Source organism: Ranitomeya variabilis, chromosome 4 (genome assembly GCF_051348905.1).
Source record: "Ranitomeya variabilis isolate aRanVar5 chromosome 4, aRanVar5.hap1, whole genome shotgun sequence".
In the NCBI taxonomy this organism is placed as follows: Eukaryota; Metazoa; Chordata; class Amphibia; order Anura; family Dendrobatidae; genus Ranitomeya; species Ranitomeya variabilis.
This window is the reverse complement of record NC_135235.1, coordinates 745,886,173-745,909,098: the sequence shown is the minus strand read 5'-3', so window position 1 is coordinate 745,909,098 and position 22,926 is coordinate 745,886,173. Positions and strand designations below refer to the sequence as shown.

Here is a 22,926-nt window from a genome sequence, read left to right as displayed (position 1 = left end):
GTCACGTGATTCATCCCGTGACATCACGCAAGGTCCTGCAGCTCCTCTGCACCTTGCCGGCTTTACTATAGATCCCGTGCAAGCATCTACTGCACGTGGCAGCTTGATATTTCCCAGAGGGGCATCTGTTACCGGCCGGAATGGCGCCCCAACTTCTTGGGTATCATTTTTCTTTTTTTTCCCTTGCTCTGGACTCTGGTTATGATGCCATACCGTGGTGGACATTGAACCACGTTAAAACAAGAGGACCTACACACCATAAGAACTGCTCTCAGTTGGGACCATCATTCGTACGCCGCTATCCTTTTCAGAGAAGTAATTTGATATTTTCTTTTTTGGTTTTATCTGAGTATCAAGGTTTTCCCTTCCTTTTATATTGCATAGTTTTATTCCCATATTAGGTTGGATTTTTTTTTCTAAGTGTTCTCAGTTTCTTAGCGCAAATATAAATTTCTCTTTTACAAATCGTTTTATACTGGACAAATAGGGTGGTATTGTCCCTTTTTTCTCTTCGCCACGACAGCACCCACTGAGAGAGGGGATCCGCCCCTAGGAACAGGAAACCCTACGGAGAGATAAAAGGGGCGGTCCCCCTCGCTCCCACAGTTTTGGTTTCCTGTTCCTATGGGAAATCCACGGAGAAGAGGATGCCTAGCCTGGATGCCGCTTGTGCAGTTTACCTGTGAGGACGGCAAGGGCTCCAGAGCTGGAAGCAGCGTCGGGGGTCCTGGTGTCAGCTTCCCCCCTCTGCTGGCAGACGCTGTGAGGCCAGGGCTGGAGAGTGCTGGCTCACAGAAAATCATCCGGCACGTCTGCGGGGAGTTAGCGCTGTAATGGGGAACGCGGCGCCGTCCTCGGCGAGCGCTTATTCGGCGTGGAGCCCCGGTATGTCCCCCGGAAGTATAGGCTGAAAAGCTTCCGAGGAGAGGGAGGAGACGGCGCCGGCGCTGGTGCCGGTGACAGCGCGGGCATATGAAATATGGCCGCGACCCGGAAGTGATTAGCACTTCCGGGTTCAACAGGAAGAAGATGGCGGCCCCCATGTGAAAAGGACGCCGGCGGTAACGCTCCGGCGTCCAATATGGATTCGGCACAGGACCCTGCGATGTCTTCTATTGAGGCCACCGCAACTACTCCTCGCAGCCATGCCAGCAGCAGCAGCCGCTCCAAGCGGAGTGGATCTTCTAAAAAGAGCAAGCCTCTGCAGTCTCCTCCCCGTCAGCCGGTACCTTTACAGACGCTTCACTGGGGTGAGTGTACATCTACCCTATTAAGCTGATTGCTGTCCCCTCTTCTCTAACACTCTAGGCAAAATGTACTGAAAAAACGAAACACAAACAGTGTGCGATATGTCTTCAACCCCTTCCGGATAGTTACACAAAGAAACTTTGTAAACCATGCATTGATTCCACCTTACGGGAAGAGGCCTCTGTTAAATCTGAGGACATTAGAGTGTTGATTAGAGAAGAACTACAAGCCCTGCATAGTTCGGGAAAAGAAACGCGTCCTAAGGGGACAAGAGAGTATGTTTCACCCATATCTGACCAATCTTCCGAATTAGAGGATGCAGATTCGGATGTTTCTAGGGATTATGTTTCCTCGGATGAGGATCAAGATACGTGCTTCCCCACCGACAGTATAGATAACCTGGTGAAATCTGTCCGTAACACTATGGGCATTGAGGATTCTAAGACCCCTAAAACACAGCAGGACATAATGTTCGCTGGGCTGTCCGAAAGGAAAAGACCCTCCTTTCCGGTGATAGCAGCAGTTAAAAATTTAATTAAAAAAGAGTGGGAAAGCCAGGGGCAGAGGGGACTACCACCATCTTCAAAGAGACGTTATCCCTTTAATGATGAGGAATTCTCAACCTGGTCAAAAGCCCCAAAAGTAGACGCAGCAGTGGCTTCCACATCTAAAAAATCCCTGCTACCTGTGGAGGATTCAGGTTCACTACAAGATCCTTTGGACCGCAAAGCCGACTCTCTCCTTAAAAGAGCGTGGGAATCTTGTGCGGGAGCCCTAAAACCGGCTGTGTCAGCTACATGCACCGCTAGGTCCATGCTAGTCTGGCTAAATGACTTGGAAGAAGGACTTAAAAACGGTCTCTCTAGAGACAAGTTGAGAGCCTCTATACCTTTAATTAGGGGTGCTACAGCCTTCCTGGCAGACTCATCTGCTGACTCAATACGATTAGCGGCCAAGTCGGCGGGGCTGACTAATGCAGCACGTAGAGCCCTGTGGCTTAAGGGCTGGAAAGGCGATCCCCAGACAAAATCCAAATTGTGTGGTCTTCCATGTCAGGGTGAGTACCTATTTGGTACTAAGCTGGACGAGATCCTGACTAAAGCAGGGGAGAGGAAAAAGGGCTTCCCTAATAATAATTACCTTCCATCTTATAGGAGGGCGTTCCGAAAGCCCATGTTTAACAAGAGGAAGGATTTCAAGAGCCAAGATCGCTGGGCCACTAGAGACACCAGACAGAGAGGAGCACTTTTTGGGAAGCGCCCTTACAAAACTGAGGAAAAACCCCGTTAGAACAGATCTGCCTGTCGGAGGTAGATTGTCTTCCTTCTCAGATCAATGGCAGAAAATAACCTCGAACATTTGGGCAAATAGTATCATCACCTTCGGCCTAAAATTAAAATTTTCCCGAGTCCCGCCGGACTCATTTCTATTGACTTCTTTAAAAACCCAGTTACAGCAGGAGGCTTTGGAGCAGGAGGTATTGAACCTTCTAGCCAAAGGGGTTTTGGTGGAAGTTCCATTTCTTCAGCAAAAAAAGGGGTTCTATTCCCCTCTATTTTTAATCCCAAAGCCAGATGGATCTTTTAGAACCATATTGAACCTTAAAAAATTGAACACCTTTTTGCAGAATCAAACCTTTAAAATGGAGTCTATCCGATCCACCATAAAACTGTTGTCTCCCCATTGTTTTATGACGGTACTCGACCTAAAAGATGCGTATTACCATCTGCCAATTTTTATAGAACATCAACAATATCTCCGCGTGGCGATTGTGTTGAATGGACGTATACGACACTTTCAGTATACAGCAATGCCCTTTGGACTATCAATAGCTCCAAGGGTATTCACTAAGTTAATGTCGGAAGTAATGTCATACCTAAGAGTAAAAGATACCCTCATAATTCCGTACCTTGATGATCTTTTAGTGGTAGGAAGCTCCCCGTCACAATGTCACCAACGATTGTGTAATATGGTCTCGTCCCTGCAGAGGCTAGGGTGGTTGGTGAATTGGGAAAAGTCTAGACTTCTTCCAACTACTCGACAAACATTCTTGGGGATTATAATAGACTCCATAAGCCAAAAATGTTTTTTACCACAATCCAAGCAATTGACAATAAGAAATAAGGTACAGTCGGTAATAGATAAACCTCTAATATCTTTAAGACAAGGCATGTCCCTCCTTGGCTCCTTCACGTCATGTATCCCAGCAGTACCATGGGCCCAATTTCATTCAAGGTGTTTACAATATGCAATTTTACATGAGGAAATAAAATTACAAGGTCATCTAGACGGTAAAATTTCCCTTTCTGAAGATGTAATTAAATCCCTATCCTGGTGGCTAGAACCAGATCACTTGGTTAGTGGGGTCCCCTGGGTAGTTAAACCTTCAAACACAATATTCACGGATGCCAGTCCTAGTGGTTGGGGAGCACATATGAGAGATCAGGTAGCCCAAGGTCTATGGTCGGTTACGGAGTCAGACGACTCGTCTAATATAAGAGAGCTGAAAGCTATCCATCACGCTCTTTGTGAATTCCTTCCGCAGCTACACGGAACACATACAAGGATTCTGTCAGACAACATGACATCAGTAGCGTATATCAATCATCAAGGAGGAACAAGATCAGGAACACTCATGTCTATAGCCGAAGACATCCTAACTATAGCCGAGAAACATCTACTGTCTCTATCAGCACTACATGTCAGAGGAGTGAACAATTCAAAAGCGGACTTCCTCAGTCGCCATACCCTCCACCAAGGGGAGTGGGTTTTAAATCATCGAATCTTCAAAATGATAACCGTAAAATGGGGCTTACCAGAGGTAGATCTCTTCGCTACAAGAGACAACAGGCAATTAAAAAAGTTCGCTTCAATGTTCCAATCCGACAAACCCGATTTTCTCGATGCTCTCCAGGTACCCTGGACATTTCAGAAAGCGTATGCCTTTCCTCCTCTGATACTTCTACCAACAGTAATCAGGAAGATAAGAGAGGACAAAGCCAATATAATCCTGATTGCCCCATTTTGGCCAAAGAGACCATGGTTCTCCCTGCTCAGAGCTATGTCCATCTCAGATCCATGGATTCTCCCAGAGGATCAGGATCTTCTTTTCCAGGGGCCATTCAACCACCCTCATGTGAAGGGTCTACGGTTGACAGCCTGGAATTTGAGAGGCAATTGCTGAAATTAAGGGGTTTCTCTGATCAAGTAATTAATACTCTATTATTAAGTAGGAAAAGATCCACTACTTCTATATATGTAAGAGTATGGAGGAAGTTTCTAAGTCTTTATCCATTGGCCTTGTCAAACGAAATTCCTATACTTAACATTTTAGAATTTCTCCAGAAAGGACGTGACTTAGGTCTTTCAGTTAATACCTTAAAAGTACAAGTCTCTGCTCTAGGGGCATTGTATAGTCACAATGTAGCGGGTGATAGGTGGATAACTAGATTTATTTCAGCCTGCCAGAGGTCAGAACCAGTTCAGATTCCCCGCATACCGCCTTGGGATGTTAATCTAGTCCTTGAGGCCTTGACAGGTCACCCATTTGAGCCACTACACTCAGCTCACATTAAACACGTTACTCTCAAAACTACTCTTCTTGTCGCATTAGTATCGGCAAGAAGGGTAAGTGACATACAGGCACTATCAGTAGATCCTCCTTTTCTGTCAATATTTCCAGATAGAATCGTCCTGAAAACAGACCCTTCCTACCTACCTAAGAGATGTACTAAATTTCATAGATCTCAAGAAATTCTTCTTCCTACTTTTTATGATAATCCTACAAATCAGGAAGAGGAGAAATACCATACCTTAGATGTGAAAAGGGCTGTAATGACTTACTTAGACAGGACTAGCGCCTGGAGGAAGAGCAGGGCTCTCTTTGTTTCCTTCCAGGGTCAAAGGAAAGGAGCTGGTGTCACAAAAGGCACATTATCTCGATGGATTCGGGAGGCGATATACCTGGCCTATTCATCTAAAGGGGAAGATCCACCCGAGACTGTAAAGGCACACTCAACCCGGGCAATAGCATCATCCTGGGCAGAGCGAGCAGAGGTTCCAATAGAACTCATATGTAAGGCCGCAACCTGGTCTTCGCCTATTACTTTCTATAGTCACTATAGATTAGATCTATCTGCTTCCACTGATTTGTGTTTCGGTAGATCAGTTCTTAACACGATAATCCCCCCCAAATAGCTGTCTCTGAAAGTCTCTCAGTGGGTGCTGTCGTGGCGAAGAGAAAACACCGGATTACGTACCGGTAATGCTCTTTTATAGAGCCACGACAGCACCCCTTCACTTCCCTCCCTTATATATTAGTTTGCATATGAGCACTGATAAGGGTGATTGGTTCTTGTAAATATACGTGATTAAGTCAAAGATGAAATGTTAATATAGAATGACCTACTAAAACTTGTGGGCGGTTCCTCGCAATCTCTGTAACCCAAACTGTGGGAGCGAGGGGGACCGCCCCTTTTATCTCTCCGTAGGGTTTCCTGTTCCTAGGGGCGGATCCCCTCTCTCAGTGGGTGCTGTCGTGGCTCTATAAAAGAGCATTACCGGTACGTAATCCGGTGTATTTGCTGCAGAGACTCGAGACTGTGTGCTGCGCCCTTAGTTGCTTATTTATATTTCTCTAGTAACCCCCCACGACAGCACACCTGGAGGATGTTACCCCTTTCCTAATAGGGACAGGAAATGACCAAGAGGTTAAATAACCCCTCCCTCATCCTCCCCCTCAGTGTTTTTTCCTGTCCCTACTTGGGATGAAGAGGTCATCCCAGGTGTACTGTGCCGGCAGCGGTCACCGAGAGATATGAGCAATTTTGCTGGGCAGCTGGGATCGGACTTACGTCTTTATTTCCCGTGTGCTGCTCCCGTCTCTTCTGACTCGGGACTCTTTTGCCACTATTCCGCACCTTCTAGGCAAGGTCTGGGGCATTCTTCGGCTGGAGGCCTCGCTGAGCTCTCCAGTCCTTCTCCTCCTCTGTGTGCGCGTGTGAGGACTTCCGGTCTGAAGCCGGCGGCAGGATGTGACGTCAGACGCCGGCCGGCTTCAGTGAGGTGGAAGGTCCTTTTGTGTTCCAGGCTGGAACGCAAGGTGAACGGCGCAGATTATGTCAGCGGTGCTCCCTCCCACGTACATCCGGACATCGGAGGAGGAGGTCCTCTATCCATGAGGACAGGTGCTGTAGTCCGGTCGCCTATATTAGGCCCCGGACAGGAAGACATCTCAGGTAGGACCACTGTGTGGTGAAGACCATGGAGATGTCCGCTTCCTCGCGCTCTGCATCTGCAGATCCCAGCACCGTCCTGGCCCCAGTGAGTAGTCTGGCCCAGGGTGTCCACTCCCTGATGCGGGTTATAATCTTATGATTCCTTCTCCCCTTCTTTTTTAGGGGGACAAGGAACCCGCATCAGGAAGCAAATATAAAGCTACCCGCAAATGTGCAGTTTGTATGAAGAAGCTGTCCTCTTCATACAAGAAACCATTGTGCAAAGAGTGCACAGAAAAGATTATCAGGGAAGAGCAGCCATCTCTGATGGAAGAGATCAAAGGCTTAATTCAGCATGAGATTAAAACCTCGCTGGCCACTCTTTCCCAACCTACACCCTCTCCTAGTGCTCCTCCTGAGGGTAAGAAAAGGAGACTTAATCCACAGGATGAAGGGCAGGAGACTCTCAAGGAGAGACGTCGGACGAACCCCCAGAGGAGGGTGAATTATCTCTGGACTCTGAAACGTTCCAGCAAGAGAGATATTACTTCTCTTCGACTGACATAGAAGAACTCCTTACAGCAGTAAGGAAGACTATGGAAATTGAGGAAGAGAAGACGGCTCAATCAGTACAGGAAGAGATGTTCGGGGGGCTTCGTTCTAAGAAAGAACAGGTGTTTCCCATTCATAAGAATATCCGTGATTTAGTTCTAGAAGAGTGGGAATCCCCAGAAAAAAGGCTGACTACTCCAGCAGAGATTAAGGACAGATTTCCGGTAGATGACGAGACAGCTTCATGCTGGTCGGAGGTTCCAAAAGTGGACGTCCAGATTGCTAGGGTAGCCAAGAAGACCACGCTACCATTTGAGGATGCCTCCCAATTGAGAGATCCTCTGGAACGTAAGATGGACGGACTACTAAGAAAGTCGTGGGAAACGTCAACATCCTTACTGAATATCAACTCCGTATCTACCTGTGTGACTAGGTCAATGCATCGCTGGCTGGGGCAATTAGAAGAGCACTTGTCCTCAGGTACCCCCAGAGAGGATATTCTAGCCTCCTTACCTATCTTCCAAAAAGCAACAGGCTTCTTAGCGGATGCCTCCGCAGAAGCAGTGAGGGTAACAGCGAGATCATCGGCATTATCAAATTCAGTAAGACGAGCACTTTGGCTAAAGTCCTGGGTCTGGTGATATGACCTCTAAGATGAGGTTGTGTCCTATTTCCTTCAAAGGGAAGTATATGTTTGGACCGGCCCTGGATGATCTGCTGGAGAAGGCTTCAGACAAAAAGAAAACCTTACCAGAACCCAGGAACCCTAGAAAAAGGCCTTTTCGCACTGAGCAAGAGCATACTCCTCAATATAGGGGAAAAGGCAAAACGGGACATTGGAGTTATCCAAAAGGGGGAAAAGACAGGAATCTTTTTCTCTCCCAGACCCAAAACCAAGAAAGCAATGACGCCACCATAGTGGGGGGTCGAATCTCGAACTTCCTCCCATACTGGCAAAAGATCTGTGTAGATCAATGGGCCTTAACGTTGGTCAGAGAGGGGATGACGATAGAGTTTGTATCATATCCCCAAAAGAGGTTAAAGACAACAAGATTGTCGACACCAAAGCTACAATCTACATTGATAGCGGGAGTACAAGATCTCTTAGCCAACAATGTGATCTCCACCGTCCCGGAGAACGAGAAGAACAAGGGTCATTATTCCAACCTATTTATGATAAAGAAACCAAATGGAACTCATCGGATAATAATCAATCTGAGACCTCTGAATCAATATGTAACCTACAGAAGATTCAGGATGGGATCCGTCAGATCGACAGTGCCCTTAATAGGACCAGATTTCTTCATGGCGACTATAGATCTACAGGGTGCATATTATCACATCCCAATTCATCCAACTTATCGGAAGTTTCTAAGGTTCCCAGTCGCCAGAGGAAAAGAGATAGACCACTTTCAATTCAATGTCCTCCCGTTTGGTCTATCTTCAGCCCCAAGGATCTTTACAAAGATCATGTCCGAGTTAATGGCCTACATCAGAGGTCGACATATATGCATAATCCCGTACCTCGACGACCTCCTGGTAGTAGCTCCCACAGTTCCAATGCTACAGGAACATCTTCAAACAACAGTCCAGGTCTTGTCGTCTCTAGGTTGGGTGGTAAACCCCAAAAAATCAAATATGGTTCCATCAACAACAAAGATCTTCTTAGGAGTCCTGTTAGACTCTCACAACCAAACATCTTTTTTACCCGAGCAAAAACGGACCCTGCTCACATCAAAGATAAGAATGTTGCGGGACAAGAAGAGAGTATCTCTGAGATGGGCCATGTCGGTTCTCGTGACCATGACATCATGCATCCAGATGGTGGCATGGGCACAAGCCCACACCAGAATACTCCAGACTCATATTCTGTCAATCTGGGATGGATCCCCAGATTCTCTAGACAAAAACATCCAAATACCACCGCACGTAAAGTCCTCGTTGACATGGTGGTTACAAAAGGAGAACTTAGTCAGAGGAGTTCCCTGGTTTCAGGACACCAGCGGTGACTATAACAGTAGATGCCAGCAGCAAAGGTTGGGGAGCTACGGTAGATCAACATATATTCCAGGGGCACTGGCCAATTGAAATAAGCCAACGATCCTCTAACTTCAGAGAACTAAAGGCGGTAGAGGAGGTCCTCAAAGCAGCAGTAGCTCTTGTTCAGAATTCCCACATAAAGATATACTCGGACAACGTAACAACAGTTGCCCACCTTCGCCATCAGGGAAGCACAAGACACGATCTAAAAGCAATATCAGCCAGAATATTTTCGTGGGCCAAAGAACATGTTCTCTCTCTATCTGCCCTACATATAAGGCTGGTTTCACACTTGCGTTTTGATCTGCAGCGTTTTTACCCAAAAAAAGCATGCTTTTTTTCCCTATGTTTAACATTAAAAACGCATGCGTTTTTTGTGCATGCGTTTTGCCGCGTTTGTCGACGCATGCGTTTTTTTCTCTGCTTGCGTTTGATTGCAGAAATGCAACATGTAGTAATTTCTAGAGGCGTTTTTTTTGCCGCAAAAACGCATGCGTTTTTTTGCGGCAAAAAAACGTATTGCTGTCTATGTAAACGCATGCGTTTTTAAGCACATGCGTTTGTTTGCGTTAAAAACACATGCGTTTTTATAGAAAAAAAACAGAAAAGCCACCCCCCACCATCAAGGTGATAAAGGGATTCAAACCCTAACCCTACCCCTAACCTCACCCCTAACCCTAGGGATCCTAACCCTACCCCTAACCCTACCCCTTACCCTAGGGATCCTAACCCTACCCCTAACCCACTATAAATAGAAATAGCTAGGGGTAGGGTTAGGATCCCTAGGGGTAGGGTTAGGATCCCTAGGGTTAGGGGTAGGGTTAGGATCCCTAGGGTTAGGGGTAGGGTTAGGATCCCTAGGGGTAGGGTTAGGGGTAGGGTTAGGATCCCTAGGGTTAGGGGTAGGGTAAGGATCCCTAGGGTTAGGGGTAGGGTTAGGGTTAGGGTTTGGATCCCTAGGGTTAGGGGTAGGGTTAGGGGTACGGTTAGGGTTAGGCCTAACCCTAGGGATCCTAACCCTAACCCTAACCCTAGCTATTTCTATTTACAGTGGGTTTTCTTGTTGATTTTGATGATTGGCAAACGCAGGAAAAACGCATGTAAACGCGGCAAAACGCCACGTTTTTTTTACAGCATGCAAAAACGCATGCGTCTAAAAAACGCAGCATTTGCATGCGTTTACATGCGTTTTTTCACCACCTGCGTTTTTTTTTTAAAACACTGCAGATCAAAACGCAAGTGTGAAACCAGCCTTAGAGGAGAAATAAATATACAGGCCGACTTCCTGAGCAGGACAAAGATCCATCCAGGGGAATGGAGCCTAGACCCGGAAGTCTTTCAGATACTGGCCAGAAGGCGGGGACAGCCAGAAGTAGACCTATTTGCAAACGGTCAAAACACAAAAGTGAACCAGTTATTTTTGCTAGATCCAACCAATCCGGGGCTAGGTGTGGACGCATTGGTCCAGCCATGGACATTTACACTGGCGTATGCATTTCCTCCATTACCAATTCTACGAAAGGTCCTACAGAAGATAAGAGCAGAGAAGGTCAAGGTAATCATGGTGGCTCCATTTTGGCCCAAAAGAAGCTGGTTCGGGACTCTCATCAGCCTAAAAATAGATGGACCGATAGCACTCCCTCCGGTCAGAGACCTTCTTTACCAAGGGCCAATACCCCATCCAGATCCCGAGAGATTACACCTGAATGCTTGGCTTCTGAATTCTCAATTCTAAAGGCCAAGGGGCTATCGAAGAATGTCATTAAAACGTTACAAAAAAGCCCAAAGGCAGTAACCAATTCAATCTGCCAAAAGATTTGGAAGACCTTCATCACATGGAGTGCTCCTGAACGGCCTAACCCAGGCAGGCCAAACCTATCCAGGATCCTGGATTTTTTACAGGATGGGCTGGAAAAAGGTCTTAGACCCAGCACCCTCAAGGTACAGGTGGCAGCCCTGAGCTCGGATTTTGACCAATCCTTAGCCGACCATAGATGGATAAGAAGATTTATGACGGCAGCATCCCGCATATCTCCAAGACCCATAAATATAGTCCCATCCTGGGACCTCAATATAGTCCTAAAGGGACTTACACTTCCACCCTTTGAGCCCTTGTCATCAATAAGTATGGATAGACTCGCCTGGGAGACCACCTTTCTGGTAGCTATAACTACAGCCAGAAGAGTTGGTGAACTACAAGCCCTGTCAATCAATGAGCCCTACATGAAGATTCTACAGGACAGGCTTATCCTGCGATTGGATCCATCCTTTCTCCCAAAGGTCGTCTCTGATTTCCACAAGTCGCAGGAGATAATTCTCCCCTCCTTTTATCAGGAAGCAAAGAATGAAGAAGAGGAACAGTTTCATACTGTGGATGTTCGGAGAATGGTACTTTATTATCTTCAAGCTTCAGAGAAGATTAGAAAGGATCAGAATCTGTTTATTCATCTTCTTGGCCAGAATAAGGGGAAGAAGACTTCGAAATCTAAAATTGCGAATTGGATCAAGAGAGCAATTTTCGAGGCTTATCAGATTCAAGGCCTCCCACTGCCAGAAAAATTCACAGCTCATTCTTCTAGGGAAACAGCTGTGTCCTGGGCCGAGAAAGCCAGTGCTTCCATTGAGCAAATATGCAGAGCTGCTACGTGGTCTTCGGTCCACACGTTTTCCAGACATTACAGGCTCGACCTGATGTCAAAAGAAGACTTAGCCTTCGGAGAAAAAGTCCTTAGAGCTATAGTCCCTCCCTAAATATTACTCTTGGGTACTGCTCCAGGTGTGCTGTCGTGGGGGGTTACTAGAGAAAATAGAATTATTCTTACCGTTAATTCGGTTTCTAGTAACCCACCACGACAGCAGGAGTAATCCCTCCCTTTGCTTAATATACGTTCTGGAAAGAATAAATTTAATTTGAAGCATTCCTTCTCCTGTGGTCCTTTATAATAACACTGAGGGGGAGGATGAGGGAGGGGTTATTTAACCTCTTGGTCATTTCCTGTCCCTATTAGGAAAGGGGTAACATCCTCCAGGTGTGCTGTCGTGGTGGGTTACTAGAAACCGAATTAACGGTAAGAATAATTCTATTTTTAGATTTTAAAAAAAACCTAGATCTCTTTGGTGTCTATGAACTCGTAATGACCTGGATAATCATAATGGCAGGTCAGTTTTATCATTTAGTAAACCTAGTAAAAAAGCCAAACAGAAAACAAGTGTGGGATTGCACTATTTTTGCAATTTCACTGCACCTGGAATTTTTTTCCCATTTTCTAGTACACGACATGGTAAAAATAAAAAAGTTATGGCTCTAGGAAGAAGGGGAGCGAAAAACGACAACTCAAAAATGAAAATACCTCCGGGGTTAAGAGGTTAATTATAGAGTTACCCTACGTCATTTTTTGGAGGGGTCCCCCATTACAATAAACAGTAAAGGCTAAGTATACAACTGAGAGGTGATATTAATAGCCTGGGAAACTCTATGGGTTTTACCCCCTCCCCAGGTTACAAACATCAGGCCACAACTGTCAACTTTCCCTCTCCTGGTTATGAAAATTAAGCCCATGCAATTTTTTCAGAAAAATAATCATTTAATTAAATACATGTACAGTAAACTTCAAACGCATTGTACTACTTATATATGTGACTGACATCTTTATATCGATCTATTCTATGTGTATATACTGTATGTAATCTATCTATTCTCTCTGTTCTATTATGTCGGGTCCTGCTGTGATTTTACTGTACGTCGCTGATGAATTGCCGGCTTGTCATCAATCAATCTATCTATATATGTATGTGTGTGCGCGTGTGTGTGTATAATATATATATATATATATATATATATATATATATATATATATATATATATATATATATATATATTTCTGTGGAAGATATGTGTAAATGACAGAAAATTACTCTGTCAAAGGTCATGTTAAAATCATATTGCTATCGGATAGCAATCACATGGCATTCGTATGTCAATTCGATGCGAAGTGTGAAAAATCGGATTGTACGCGCATGAAAATCGCATGGCACTTGCATGACACTAGTCCTACTTTTCTTGACCGAAATCGGAACCTTTTTGTTTCACGGTAATGGGTACAAGCCCTTAACACCTAATCCCATGAAGCCATTGTCCCCTGTAAACAAACAAAAATAAGAGACAACAATATCTCTCACCTGTCCAAAGTTGAAAGAATCCAGTTTTTCAACGTGAGTGGTCGCCTCGCATCACCACTCATGCTGATGAGCAAATGTCACACAGATGGATTACAGCGTGGGACACTTTGGATTCTTTCAACTTTGGACAGGTGAGGTGATATTGTTGTTTCTTCATTTTTTACTTTACAGAGGACAAAGGCTTCATTGGATTAGGTGTTAAGGTGAGTATAATGTGATTTTTTTTATTTTATACTTAATTTTACTCTATGTAGACAGCGGGAGCCGAATGCAACTCTCAACAATGTCCCCTGTTCACGCTGATCACAGGCAGAGCAGGGTATAATGATGTGAGCTGTCTTCAACACCCGGAGTCCGGGATCAGCACGAACAGTACCGCTGATTCCCAGGTGCCGGTATGGGTCACACTGATGACACACGGATGTTATCTGTGTGTCATCAGTGTGCACATGTGCTAAATGTTTTGTGGCCCGGGCTGCTGCTAAAAAACAGTTTGTCAGCGTGCCTTGCCCACAGACACACAGTCCGTGGAAACACACTGACATGTGCGCAGATCCATTCACTTGAATGGGTCTACGTGTTTAAGTGTCTCCAGTACATATGAAAATGGTCACCACATACCGGAGACACTGACATGTGAAGGAGGCCTTAAGGGGGGTACTCCCATTTCCAAAATCCTATCCCAAAATATAGTATGTGTATTAATAATAGAAAATACCTCCAATTAGAAATATGGTATAGTTTTCCTGATTCTCTGTCACGTAACCCATGTCCAGGGCATTGCAGTAGCTTAGACATCCATGGGTATGACCACTAGCAACTAACAGTCACTATATGAGTGGTAGTAACCATGGACTCCTAAGTTAATGCAATGCCCTGCACATGGGGTGAGCAACACAGCGAGTCAGAAGAATTATACTACATTTTAATTGGACATATTATTATTACACCTACTACATATTGGGATAGATGATCAGAGCTGGGAATACCCCTTTAAGAATCTTACATGTTTTTATGGTGTATATTTTTATCTGTTGCTATCGATTGTAACATAATAAAGTTTACTTTTAATCCTCCCTTTATTGCTTCAAAATTTTCTACATTTGTGTATTATGTTTGTCGATTGTACTTTAGAGGTTCAGTACCATGGGATATGTGAACAGGTGGCTCACCACTGTCTTAGGTCATAGTGTCATTATACTTTTGAGTTGTATAGAATTATGTATCTAGAAATTATATAAAATATAAGGCATTGATATTAAAAAATAATAAAATCAGCTTTATTCTTGGCAGATGAATGTGGTGTCAAACCGAATACCTATGAAAAGCATGCCATTATTCCAGCTCTACCTCCAGCCCTTCAGAGTAAAAACCAGTCATCGGAGCCTTTCCAATCAGTCAGTTATTTGGATTCATCACCGACTGTTAAGCAAAATGAAAGCGGAAAAAGTTATGTTGAACATCAAATAATTCCCACAGAGAAGAAACCATTTTCCTGTACAGAATGTGGGAAATATTTTATACATAAATCTAAATTGCTTATACATGAGAGAATTCACACAGGAGAAAAGCCATTTTCATGTTCAGAATGTGGGAAATGTTTTAAACAGAAATCTAAATTGCTTGTACATGAGAGAATTCACACAGGAGAAAAGCCATTTTCATGTTCAGAATGTGGGAAATGTTTTAGCCGTAAGTCAAATTTGCTTACACATTACAGAAGTCACACAGGGGAGAAGCCGTATTCATGTTCAGAATGTGGGAAATGTTTTATGCAGAGATCAGATCTTCTTAAACATCAAAGAATTCACACAGGAGAGAAGCCATATTCATGTCCAGAATGTGGGAGATGTTTCAAACAGAAATCACATTTCCTTACGCATCATCAAATTCACACAGAGGAAAAGCTATTTTCATGTTCAGAATGTGGGAAATCTTTTAACCGGAAATCACATTTCCATATACATCAGAAAACTCACACAGGGGTGAAGCCACATTTATGTCAAGAATGCGGGAAAAGTTTTAACTACAAATCATTTCTTCTTAGACACCAAAGATATCACACAGGGGAGAAACCATATCCATGTCCAGAATGTGGGAAACGTTTTTCTCAGAAACCAGATCTTCTTGTACATCAAAGAATTCACACAGGAGAGAAGCCATATTCATGTCCAGAATGTGGGAAATGTTTTAGTGCAAGTTCAAATCTTGTTAATCATCAAAGAACTCATACAGGGTAGAAACTATTTTTTTTATGTGGAAATGTTATTCTTGGGAATCATATCTCCTTCATCATCTAAAAACTCATGTAGAGTGGGAAGGAAATAAATAATCAATAAGGGAAATCAATCAGGCAGTAGAGTTACATTTAGTTGACAAAAGGGTGAAACTGGATATGCCAATATTGTAAGCACAAAGGGGCTTTTGCTGGAGGTAGGTGTCAATCCTGGCACCTTAGCTCCTGGATTCTCAGCTTAAGGTACCTTCACACTGAACAACTTAACAACGATATTGCTAGCGATCCGTGACGTTGCAGCGTCCTGGATAGCGATATCCTTGTGTTTGACACGCAGCAGCGATCAGGATCCTGCTGTGACTTCGTTGGTCGGAGCTAGAAGGCCAGCACCTTATTTCGTCGCTGGATCTCCCGCAGACATCGCTGAATCGGCGTTTGTAACGCCGATTCAGCGATGTCTTCACTGGTAACCAGGGTAAACATCGGGTTACTAAGCGCAGGGCCGCGCTTAGTAACCCGATATTTACCCTGGTTACCAGTGTAAATGTAAAAAAACCCAAACACTGCATACTTACATACCGATGTCTGTCGCGTCCCCCGGCGTTCTGCTTCCCTGCACTGTGTCAGCGCCACTGTAAGCACCGCTCTGCTTTACGGCCGGCGCTTACAGTGCAGGGAAGCAGAACGCCGGAGGACACGACAGACATCGGAATGTAAGTATGTAGTGGTTTTTTTTTTTTTACATTTACACTGGTAACCAGGGTAAATATCGGGTTACTAAGCGTGGCCCTGCGCTTAGTAACCCGATGTTTACCCTGGTTACCCGGGGACTTCGGCATCGTTGGTCGCTGGAGAGCTGTCTGTGTGACAGCTCTCCAGTGACCACACAGCGACGCTGCAGCGATCGGCATTGTTGTCTAGATCGCTGCAGCGTCGCTAAATGTGACGATACCTTTAGAGTGGGGTTAGCAAATGGTCTGTACTAGAAGGAATATCTCCTGTTGTCTGTGTAGGAAAAGACAGGTATTTGAAAGGGCACAGCTTGGCTCATTGTTCATTTGTAGACAGCATCGTTTAACCACTTCCCAACTTGCTCTGAATATACACGGCGCCGCAGAAGCTGTGTTCCCGCAAACCGCTACATAGATATGGCGCAGAGATCAGCTAGATCAGCGATCTGTCATTATACAGTTGATGTCCCATCCGGGGACAATGTAAAAGAGTTAAAAAAAAAGTTAATAAATTGTAAAAATATTTTTTTTAAATCATAAAATAAAGAACAAAAAAAAAGAAAAAAATATTAATCCAATAAATACATTTGTTTATGTTTAAAATAAAATAAAAAGTACACATATTTGGTATCGCCGCTTCTGGAACGACCTGACTGTCCCACTAGTCCCTATAAAACTGTCCCACTGTCCCCTTCAGTGAACACCGTAAAAACAAACAAAAAAAAATATCAAGGCAAAAAACTATGCGTTATCATATTGCTGAAGAAAAGGTGGAAAAATATGCGATAAACAAAAGCAATCTATATAAAAATTGTTAAGCTGAAAACGTCATCTTGTCTAGCAAAAAGCACGCCGCCATACGGGTCCGTCAGCAGAAAAATATAAGTTATAGCTCCATAATAAAGCGATTCTTTTTTGTATAAAATAGATTTTATTGGGTAAAACCACTAAAACATAAAAAAATATAAATGAGATATCGCTGTAATCGTACTGACCCGAAGAATAAAACTGTCTTATCAATTTTACTACATGCTGAACGGCATAAAAATATATATATATATATATATATATATATATATATATATATATATATATATATATATATATATATATATATTCAATGATTACCCTAAGGCAAGAAGGGTCAATGAGTATTTTTAGATACAAAAAACCATGCTGTATTTTATTACAAAAAATAATGCACCACTAGATTAAAATACAGAGAACAGAGCACACTCACTAAGCAGGCAAGAAAAGGGGAGTCCAAAGTTAATTTAGTACAAAGTCGCCATCTAAAGTGACTAATTAGCCACAAGGAGCACATGAATATGTGTCCTATCTGATTTGCCCCTTTACACCACGAGGGGTCAAAATTGTATGATCCCGTATGGGCAATTCAATTTGTACTCAATATTGACAAAGAGAAAACATGCTAGTGTCTGACACTGAAAAAAGACTCTGAATAAAGTGCTGGACCGTACCAAAATTGAATACGTGTACGCGAGTATTAATCCTATAGTCTCCTAACAGGAATAAAATTAGAGCCCAGAATCGGGCAACCCGGCGTGTAAACAAGTCACAATCTAATAAAGTGGCAACATAAAGGGCGATAGAGAAACACTTACAATAACATCTAGTAGGTTAGGATTCCCCAGGCCTGCCGCTGCTACGCGCGTTTCGCAACTTCTTTGTCAGGAGACGTGGCCTTACCTAGATCCGGCGTGAGTATAAATTTCAGCTGACTGCCAATAAGGAGCGTCGCATAGTAAAAGTGCCGGGTCGTGACCGGCGTATGCGTGAAGACAGGACTGTGTTAAAAGTAGGTACTTCCTCCTTCCCTACTGGAGCGCACGCCATCCACTGCTGTTTAGCAACAGGGACAGCCTGCCACTCCTGTGGAACGCATCAGGAAGACCCAGACTGGGCCGATTCCAGGTATGCGCACTAGACCTGGAAAGAGGGAAAATGTGGAATTACGCCGTAAAACCGGAGGACTAATGGTATGAAAAATGGCTATTTGTATAATCTGAAGTGAATAGACTCTAGTCAGACCATAAAAGAAGGGGTGGTTAAGCCCACTAACCATTATCTCGGATTGAAAGGTGTATATTTGGGTAAAAATAATAAGAGAAAAATAAGGAATAAAATAGTGTAATGCCTGTGAAAAAGTAATAGTGGAAGAAATTGAAATAAAAAATGAAATGACCGCAAAAGAAAAGAATAGTGTGTGAAAACGGAAAAAGAATGAATTATGAAAACATGGGTAAATGACGTGGGATGCACAAAGAATATACCCAGATGACCCATTAATAATGTCAATAGTAAAATCTAAAAACTTATTGCTATTGTCCGTATTCAAAGGACACCATGTGCACTTGCATGCACATGTAAGAAAATAATAAATACATATGTATTCACACTTGGCAATATACCAAATAATCATATAAAATATTTTAACTAAACAGTACAGTATGTGACTAATAATCAGTGCCAAAATTTAGACCAAACATAAACGATCCAATCAAAGATATAGTCCGTTGTTTCCTGAAGGCTGTGCTTTATAGCAGAAGAGCCAACACCGCATGTAGAACCTCTATGTTCCTGGCAAAAATTCAGGAATCCTTTCTCCCTTACAGACCAGTTCCAGTTTCCATCACATCTATCCCATAACACCGGCAACCTATACATATCTATAAGTAGAAAAACACATTAAAACCATATAGAAGAACTCACGGTATGCAGACTGCCGTACTGGGGGATTAGTACCGGTGTCCACATGGTGAGCTGCTAAGTGTGTCCTCCCAGGCTGCCCTGTGAAGACTTCCGTGAACTCACTGAGCGCCCCCATCAGCTCAGACCTCTGCCTGTGGGATAGCTCAGGGTTAAACTCTTCTGACTCCAGAGATTCCATGTACTGAGTCTCAGCCCCCACATCTACTAACAGATCAGCCTCCCCCTCTTCAGGCAGGTTACAGCCAGGTAGGACACAGGTCTCCCTGGCATGATGAGCCTTCAGCATATTCACATGAAATACTTTCTGATGCTTTGCATGCTCATCTAGTGTCGCCAAATAATTAACATCATTTATCTGCTTGTGTACAGTGTATGGTCCCTCCCATGCGGCCTGCAATTTATTCTGTAACATAGGGACCAATACCCAAACCTTCTGTCCCTCCTCATAGGCCCTCAGTCTGGCATTACGGTCGTACCAGACCTTCTGGTTGATTTGGGCCTGCGTCACGTTGTCATGGGCCAGGTTGCTCAGTTTTTGCATTCTCTCTCTGAGCTGCAGTACATATTCGACCACTGAGACTCCAGTAGTTCTTGGGTCGTCCTCCCAACAGTCCTTAATCCAATCAAGTGGCCCCCTGACACTCCTCCCATAAAGCAGTTCAAAAGGAGAGAATCCTGTAGACGCCTGGGGTACCTCTCTGTAGGCAAACAACAGATGGGGGAGGTACCGCTCCCAGTCTCTCCCTTCAGTCTCCACCAGCATTTTGAGCATTTGCTTTAATGTTCCATTAAAACGCTCGCAGAGTCCATTGGCTAGGGGGATGATAGGCGCTGGCCACAAAATGCTGTAATTGTATTCTTTCACAGAGGCTTTCCATTAGCTCGGACATGAACTGGGTTCCCTGATCGGTTAACATTTGTCTTGGGAAACTCACACGAGAGAACACAGTCAGTAAAGCATCTGCCACTTTGTCTACTTGGATGGAGGACAGTGCCACAGCTTCTGGGTATCATGTAGCATAGCCCACCACTGTGAGGATGTACTTTTTGCCAGAGCTGCTAGTGATTGCAAATGGCCCTATGATATCCACAGCCACTCGCTGGAAAGGATAATCGATCACAGGCAGTGGAATCAATGGAGCTTTCTGTATATTCCCGGACTTTCCAACTCTCTGACAAACTACACATGATCGACAGTAATTGGCAATATCTGTCCCCATCTTGGGCCAATAGAAGTTATGTGTCAGGCGAGCTTTAGTCTTTTGTATTCCAATATGTCCGGCCAAAGGAATTTCATGGGCAATTCTCAATAACTGTTCCCTAAATGGATAAGGGACGATCAGCCGCCTTTCATAATCCCAAGATTCTGTAGTATCTGTGGGGATAGTCTTTGTATACAGTCTGCCCTGGTCCCAATATGCTCTCTCTTTGCCAGAAGCAGCAGGGGGTTGGTCTGCAAGACATCTGAGCTCTTCCAGACTGACATCTGTCCGCAGGGCCTCCTGGAAGCTCTGACTGTCAGCTTGCAGGCCCTGGCCTAGTGTGACTGCCAGTCCCTGGTCTGAAGCTGAGTCTTCAATGGCTGTTATCAGGGACCTTGGTGGGTCTGCCATGTGTGGAGGCTCTGGGACCACAGTATGGGCCTCCTGTCCTGGCAGCTCTGTCTGAGACTCATCCTCTAATCTCTGGGCCTAAGTCTGAGCCGCAGCCTGACTCTCCGGGTCACAGCTGCCACATATTTACAGTCCTGTGCATTGGGACATGGAGGCTTACCTCCCTTCCAGCTGAATCCTGATGGCTTCCGCACCTCAGGCATCCTGTTAGCCACATAGCAGTCCGTAATCTTTGCAGCCTGATCCGCAGTTTGTGGCTCCCGATCACACACACAAATCGTCGTACATCCGTGGGGCACTGTTGTGAATTCCGTTCTCGAACTCCCTCCTGTGGTCATGAATGGTACTTCGGCGAGTTCTGTCTGTGGACTCCCTCTGGTGGCTGTGAGTGGAGCTACTAGTGCTTGAGGTCCCTTCTCAGCTGTCCTCGTTTGTTGCTAGACTGGCTGCTGTATTTAACTCCACTCAGATCGTTAGTTCATGCCAGCTGTCGATGTCTTAGTATTGGTTCAGTTCTCTCTTGGATCTTGCAGATGACCTGTCTACTCCAGCAGAAGCTAAGTCCTGCTAATTCATTTGCTGTTCATTTTGTACTTGCTATTTTCTAGTCCAGCTTGCTATCATGATATTGCTTTGCTAGCTGGAAGCTCTGGGGGTGCAGAGTGGCACCACCGCACCGTGAGTCGGTGCGGGGGTCTTTTTGCACACTCTGCGTGGTATTTTGTAGTTTTTTTGTGTTGACCGCAAAGATCCCTTTCAATCCTCAATCTATCCTCAATCTGTTTAGTTAGACTGGCCTCCTTTGCTAAAACCTATTTCATTCCTGTGTTTGTAATTTCCTCTTAACTCACAGTCAATACTTGTGGGGGGCTGCCTTTTCCTTTGGGGAATTTCTCTGAGGCAAGGTGAGGCTTTATTTCCTATCTTTAGGGGTAGTTAGCTCTTAGGCTGTGAAGAGGCGTCTAGGCAGAGTTAGGCACGATCCACGGCTAGTTCTAGTGTGTGTGATAGGAGTAGGGTTTGCGGTCAGCAGAGTTCCCATTTCCCCAGAGCTTGTCCCGATTCTGAGATTAACTATAAGGTCGTTCCGGGTGCACCTAACCACCAGGTCCATAACAGGGCACGTGTGAAGAAATTGATCCTTGACCATAAGATCCGTTATGTCTTCAAAACTGTTAACAGAAAGCCCCCTGATCCATTGGTGGATCAAGGTCCTCACAACATCTGCATAGCTGTCAGTTGATCCACGTTGTAGGTTCCGGAACTTCCTCCGATACACTTCTGGTGTTAGGTTGTATGTCCTGATCAGGGCCTCTTTTATGGCCTCATAGTTCCCATCTAGCTCTGGTGGGAGGCCAGCAAAAACTTCCAGGGCTTTGCCTCTCAACCCTGGGGTTAGATACTGCACCCACTGCTCACGGGGTAGATGGCATTGCCTGCAGGTTTTTTCAAACCCCTGTAGGAAAGTATCTAAGGGGGTTAGCTGAGGACTGATACCCCTCTCTGAGCCATCTGAAGCTGGAAAGCTCTGTCCTTCCGACGTTCTGCAGCCTCTCTCTCAGCCTGGCGTTCTGCAGCCTGTCGGTACTGTAGAATAAGCTGCATGCGCAGATTGGGATCACTTGTTACCAGCCATTGTAAGTCCATTTGTAAAGTACAGTCCATAGGCTCCTGAGCACTGGCATTTCCATCAGGTATCTCCGGTGCAAGAGCTGGCATTGCTGGGTCTCTCTGAGGTGAACTCTCTCCTTGCCCAGATGTTCCAGCACTTTGCTCTATGTCCTACTCAACCAAGGCACGTATCCGCAGCTCCCTGGATCTGTCGGCCGTCTCTATTCCTCTCTGATCACAGAGGCTGGTCAGAGCCTCTTCGCTCTGCTTCTTGTACTGGGCTGTAAAATCGATGAACAGCGTTTGCCAAATAAAAGATAGAAAAGAAAAACGGGGAAGGGAAACTGTTTGCAAGTATGTCTAAGTAAGCACTGAGTTGAACCTTGTAGAACTGGTGCACTCCTCGCAAGGATACCAATTCTTTAGTACAGGGAATAATTGCTTAAACCATGCACTAATGCTCTAATAGAAATAATTCTATCCCACCGCTCTGCCACCCATTGTCACGGATCCCTACTCCGTGGTGTCACTAATTCGTCACGTGCCCGCTCTCAGCACGTGCCTTGGGTTGTGCCTGCAAGAGTTAATCTATCTCCCCACTCTCAGTCCAGCATTCAACCTCTGTCCTATGCTGTAATAGGAGGATAAATCACACATCGACCCAAGCCACATACACGCTTCCACCACTCACCGAATACACGGGCGATGAGTCCCGGAAATATTAATAATAATGTCTACCACTCATAAGGCGCACACATAGGCTATGG

General features: G+C 44.7%; 2 protein-coding genes across 2 annotated transcripts in view; one reads left to right on the top strand and one right to left on the bottom strand.

Moving 5' to 3' along the window:
* Positions 1-22,926, bottom strand: part of LOC143768074 (uncharacterized) — an 804,664-nt gene that overhangs the window by 226,881 nt on the left and 554,857 nt on the right. The window lies entirely within an intron of this gene.
* Positions 1-22,926, top strand: part of LOC143768088 (uncharacterized) — a 157,613-nt gene that overhangs the window by 94,273 nt on the left and 40,414 nt on the right. The window contains exons 7-8 of the mRNA XM_077256780.1: positions 14,529-15,471; positions 18,009-18,012. Coding sequence (XP_077112895.1) covers positions 14,529-15,471; positions 18,009-18,012 — 947 coding nt within the window. The remainder of the gene's footprint in view (positions 1-14,528; positions 15,472-18,008; positions 18,013-22,926) is intronic.